Genomic DNA, 6,000 nt, shown 5'->3' on the forward strand with positions numbered 1-6,000 from the left:
TTTGATCTAGTGTAAAAGTGTTCTCCACTGGTCTTTTAATTCTGATTATGCTGCTTTTAGGCAAAGTCAAAAGAACTGTAATTTTCTCGGACATAGTTTCTGCAGAGCGGCGGGAGTTCATTAGAAATCTGCCTCTGAGTAAAAAAAAAAAAAAAATTACCTCAGGTTTGCTCACTGCACCCCTCAGTACAGAGCAAACCTGCCCCCCTCAACCCTAACCCCAATTACAAAGAGAAGGCATTCAGAACATTTGACTGTTTCCCCAGGCAGTTTGCCGATAAACTAAAATGTTACGGTTTTTGGATACTATCCGTTCACGAAAAGTAGTACACTTGAAGTTTATTTTGTTAGGTGTACTTTAACAAGTATAGCAAGTCTACTGTAGTCCCTTAGTGTAGTCTGTAGTGACTAACTGAAAACTTATTCAAACTAAATCGGAACATTTTAAGTTCATAACATACAGATACTATATAAAAAAGTAAACTTCAAGTATACTGCCTTACTTTGAATGAAGACTAAATGTACTTGTAGTACACTAAAATAGATTACTTTTTGCTAAGGGATAAATCAGATTTTTAAACACTGTAATCACATTTTTAAGTACTTTTAGTCACTTTTGTCCCATTTGGAATTGATAAATAATGATGACAAAGTGCCGCTGCATCAGACATGTTAAGATCAGAAGATTTTCATCAAATGTTTGTAGCTTTAAATCCCGTTTTTTGTTTTTTACTTTCGGTCTCGAGAACAGCCGAGTTATCATTAGATACTCTTATTTCTTATAGGACAGTAACAACTGCCCAAAAAAAAAGAACAAAGCCCTCAATAACTGGTGTTGCACACCCCCTGCTTTAAATATTGAAGCAGCAAAGAATTGTGGGGTGTTCCTAACTCCTCCCATTAACAAAAGTCTAGTTTCTTATGCTTATGCCAAACAGGAAGTTACTTCAGGATATAAGCTTACAAAATAAAATAAAAATGAAGAGTTAATACAAATCTAAATAAAACCCTTCTAATCTATTGTAGTGTTTCAATTTCTGACTTTTTTTTAACTTAATTTGAAATTAAAATTTCTATACCAGTTAGAGTTTTTTTGTTAATTAATTGGGGCTTATGTAGACTTTCTCATGGTAAGAAAAACTTTTTTTTATGTTTCCTATGTGTCTTGTCACATAGGCAAGGGAGAAGTACGAGAAGGCTCTGGAAGAGCTGAGTAACAGCACCCCACAGTACACAGAAAGCATGGAGCAAGTGTTCGAACAGTGCCAGCAGTTTGAAGAAAGGAGGCTGAGCTTCATCAAAGAGGTGCTGCTGGATGTCAAACATCACCTCAACCTCACAGAGAACCAAAGGTTTGACCAAACTCTCAGCTGGGAACAGATGAAACAGTCATCAGCTGCTACTTTCACTGAATCTTAATCGTCTGTCCACAGTTATGCCGCTGTGTACCGGGACCTCGAACAAACCATTTCATCAGCAAGCCCACAGGAAGATCTGAGGTGGTTCAGTAGCAGCCACGGTCCTGGCATGCACATGAACTGGCCACAGTTTGAGGTAGTCTTCAGCCGTTTTGCTGCAAATGCTGTTCCACCACAAAAAACAATTTATGCCATTTTACTTTGTTATTATTTATTTATTTGCAGGAATACAACCCAGATCTTGCTCACAGCATCGCTAAGAAAGAAAAGATAGGGAAAGGAGATAAGATCAAGCTGACTCATGTCACACCATCTGTGCAGCACTCTCAAGGAGGAGACAGAGGAAGGTAACCTCCTAACAAATTCTGACTACTCATTGGTTTAATGTATGTCACCAAAGTAACTTTTAGTGTACAACTTCATTGAGACATAAACTCTGGTTAAAAAAGAGCAGGACTGCTATATTTGTCAGAAACCAAAAACACTGGATGGTAACTCTCTGGACTGTGTGTTCAGTGTGAGCAGCTACGAGAAGAACCAGGCATACACGCCCTCCACAGAGTGGTCAGATGAAGACCAGATGGCTCCAAACTCAGGCAGCGACACCAACGGAGGGTCGAACCCCTTCGAGGAGGATGTGGGGAGGGGTGTAAGAGTAAGAGCGCTATACGACTACGAGGGTCAAGAGCAGGACGAGCTGACCTTTAAAGCAGGTGGGTGTCAGGACCAAAGCTACAGAGTTCATTTATATAGCCAAACATTACAACACAGTTGTCTCAACGGGCTTCACTAATTGTAGAAAATATTAAATCTGTTATAAAATACAAAAGCTAATTGCTAAACTAAACAGACTAAACCGGGCATCCCTGCCCTTAGACCCTCCATCTCAGTAAGCAAAACGCTTCAAAATAAAAACCAATTCCAGGGGGGGAAAAAAGAAGAAACCTCAGGGATGTCCACATGAAGGAGGGATCCTCTCCCAGGACGAGAAGAAGCCGTCATCTGAATCTAGTATTATTTAAAACCCACAAACATTACTATCAATACATGTATTGGAAGCATACAACATAGAGAAAAACATACTTACATCAGACATAATATTTCAATTTTAATGCAGCACATGCTTGGCTTCATCTCCACTCAAGCCTCGAAAAACTGATTTCGAATCAATAATAATCAGTAAATAAAAAAGTGATCAAACAAACTGGAAATTTATTTCTCTGGCCTTTACATCCACATTCGAAATGTTCCATCTGATCGAATGTTATGTGTTCCTGTCTCTGCTAATTAAGGAGAAGAGCTGACGAAGCTGGAGGACGAGGATGAACAGGGCTGGTGTAAAGGTCGCCTGGACAACGGCAAGCTGGGTCTTTACCCAGCCAATTACGTGGAGGCAATCTGAGTTTTTTTTTCCTTTTTAGCTCAGCTGCTCCCCTCATCACAGATGAAACTGAACCGTCCACTCACACCTGCACAATGCTAGAGACTTCAGAGGAAAGCTCCTCCTCCTGTCAGGCACTGTGAGCTGCCCTCATCTTCACCATGGAGAACCTGTTCAGGAGCACATCACCTTCAAATCCTTTAACAGAAAAAGAGGATTGCTTTGTGTTCAGCTTGATATCAACTGTGAGGACAGCAGGTTATTCTCTCACCAGATGTTGTCATGGTGTCGTCAGACGTGCCTCTGCAGCCAGAATGAGCTATGCATTGTGCATTTTATGTAAATACTTGAATCCCATTTTACAGCCTGGATACTTGTACAGTTTTTTTCATTCAGTATAAGTGTTTTTATCTCTGCTACATGTTAGGCCCCAGAGGAATAGTTTGGCATTCCTAGTGCTTTCCACTGGATTTGAGGCACATTTAAGGCCTTCAGTTCAAACGCCACGCCAGTGTCATTCACAGCAGTTATTCCCAAAGAAACAGAAGAAAGAAGTTCATTTTAAATTTTTTTTTTAATTGTTTTTAATCTATTTGCTGCTTAAAGTCCCACTCCGATCATCTTTTGATCTATTCTAAAAGCAATGGTCTTTTAATTATGATTTTAGCCAAAATTGTTTTTAAAAACTGTCGTTTTCTAGGTCGTAGTTTCTGCAGAGCAGCAGTAGTTGAGCAGAAATTCCCCTCTGAGTTGTAAGTGGGACCATAAGCCTGCCTCCTTTTTCCATCATCCATCTGTTGACACTCATTCCCGCTAGCCTACAGCCCTTCACAACCCCGACCTAACATTACTTGTTTAACAAGAATGGCGAGCAATATCGGAGCTATCCTGCCGTATAGTTTTGATCCAGGTGCCAGCTCGGTGAGGAAAACACAGACGTACATGGATCTGTTTGTCTGCAAGTGGCTGCATCAGAATAGAGTGCATCTGGAAGCTTGTGGCCTGCTGATTGTAGCTTCTATGTAACAAATACAATCTTTATCAAACAACATTTTTTCATCTGCTCCTGATTCACAACAAAGAGATGCTCAGAAATGAAATTTGGAGCTTAATTTTCTTAATATATGTCCATCATCAGAAAAATGCTAAAAAAGAAAAAAGAAAACATGTTAAAAACACCAGTCAGTTCAGCAGCAGTGAGAACACGTGATGGAAGCATAGTTTCCACATCCATTAACTGGAGTACTTCTAAGCCCAAACTACTCTGTTAAAGCTCATTGTTGGAGGGAGTTCTTATAAAAGCGTTTCATCCTATTCTGTGAAAGCATAACAATGCTTTTCCCTTCCTGACCTGGCTGGTCTTTCAGCTACATTCATGCACCCACTTCATTCATATTTTCTGACAACATTAAAGGCAGCTCACTGTTATAAAAAAAAGGAAAAAATAAAAAAACAAAGCGGCTCACAGCAGAGCTGGTCTTTGAAATGCAAATATATTCCCTGCTAGGACTGTTCACATTAACCTCTACTGTTCCGATGTGCCTCTCATATCCAGTACTTTCCATGTATTTATTCCCCGTAAGCCGATACAGCAGACGAGGAGAAACTGCCTGCAGCTGTTTCCTGTAGGTAGCAGCTTCATTTCACAACCCAGATTTTAATTTATTTGTTTCTACAGTTAATCAAAATGTGTTTACTTTAGTGAATGTCATGGCTGCTTATCTCTGTGATTATGTGCATGTTGATGCTCCCTCGTTGGGAACCGATGCAACGCATGGCCTTTTTTCGCTCTCACTTGACTATTGACATCTCAATTCAATTAAACTGTCTACTCTGTCAGGGTGATGATGTGCGTTCTTGATTTTCTACCCAAAAAGTAGGCTGTAATAAATGTATCTTTTAATTGAAATGTTGATCCTCAGCAAACATTTAAAAGAGGCATGAACAAACAGAATGTATGTGAACAGCAGTTTCATTTTTAGCTGCACCTGTTGATGAAGACTCCTCTTTGCAGGAGGCAGGCAGGTGTTCTCTTACTGCGGCAAAGCCAACAGGAAACCTGATCTTGTTGGGTTTTTTTTGAAATATTGATGAGATGATGAAATTTTCTGGTGCAGGAGCTAAACTTATTTAACAGAAGACAAATTTCTCCTGTTGCATTGATGCTTTCTGGTCCTTCTCTGCAGCTCTGCTTATCACTTCATTCAGTGTGTGTTTGTTTAGCAAAAGAGGGCTCCCTTCCACAGAATCCGACTCATCTGGATCAGTTTACACCGACATGACATGCACACCCTTTGTAAATGTTTGACAACCACATTATCACAGACTTCTTCCTCTTGACTCTTGAATGAATCTTTTACTGTTTTTGAGAAAATACCAAGATATTTATTTCATCAACTGTGAAGCTGGAGACTGATTTGTAGAATCATTTTCTTTCAAATTAATATTGTGTTCTTTTGCAACTTTCATTTTACTTAAATCTTTCTTTGGCATTGTGTTGTAATTTCAACTTGATAATGGAATAAAATAAAAGATGACGTCAGAAAATTGGGACATGCAAAAGAGACATGAAGACAAAAAACATAATTTGCAGTTTAGTTCTACAATACTGTTGAGTAATTGAAAACCAACAGTAAAAAAGGATCAAAAGTTGGGGGGCAGCATGTGTCGAGTTCCTGTTATATAAATACTGCTACTTTAAAAGATAAAATGTTAAATTATAAAAAGAAAATAAACATTAAAAGATGTCAAAATGAAATGATCCCATACGGGATTTGATGGCATTCATCATGAGAAATACTTCAAACTTTGGAATGTATAATCAAAAAAAAAAAAATACTTCTTCAGACAGCTCGTGGTAATGTCTTTATCATCTTTCTGTATGAATTCAACTTCTTTTTCTAGTGCAGTCAAATTTTCTCTTTTAAAGGGTAATTATTTATATTGTTAAGAAAATTGCTTAAATATATATATATATTTTTTTTTAACTTGTCCTGTCCAACCGCTGGGCAGGCACATGCCAGCTGAGGGCCTCTTGTGTTGGACATATTTTACTTTAACAAGAGGGGTTATTAATCTTCAGACAAACCAAAGGTCTGTCTGAATAAATCCCTTTTGTAATTGAGGCAAAACTTTATTAATTTCAACCATGTTTGAAAATCTTTGGTGTTGGACCGGACGGAAAAGGAAAGAAGGGAAGAA

At 38.6% G+C, this 6,000-nt stretch overlaps 1 protein-coding gene across 6 annotated transcripts in view; it reads left to right on the forward strand.

Moving 5' to 3' along the window:
• pacsin1b (protein kinase C and casein kinase substrate in neurons 1b) overlaps positions 1–5,346 on the forward strand; it is a 29,273-nt gene extending 23,927 nt beyond the window's left edge. For all 6 annotated transcript variants that reach the window (XM_011475009.4, XM_078947314.1, XM_078947312.1 and 3 more), the window contains 5 exons: positions 1,177–1,352; positions 1,434–1,554; positions 1,644–1,765; positions 1,935–2,131; positions 2,711–5,346. In XM_011475009.4, the coding sequence (XP_011473311.1) occupies positions 1,177–1,352; positions 1,434–1,554; positions 1,644–1,765; positions 1,935–2,131; positions 2,711–2,820 (726 nt within the window). In that variant the 3' untranslated portion in view covers positions 2,821–5,346. The remainder of the gene's footprint in view (positions 1–1,176; positions 1,353–1,433; positions 1,555–1,643; positions 1,766–1,934; positions 2,132–2,710) is intronic.
• The last annotated feature ends 654 nt before the right edge of the window (positions 5,347–6,000 follow it).

The sequence above is a fragment of the Oryzias latipes genome, chromosome 5 (genome assembly GCF_053564925.1).
Source record: "Oryzias latipes strain Hd-rR chromosome 5, Olatipes_Hd-rR_3.1".
NCBI classification, from domain to species: Eukaryota; Metazoa; Chordata; class Actinopteri; order Beloniformes; family Adrianichthyidae; genus Oryzias; species Oryzias latipes.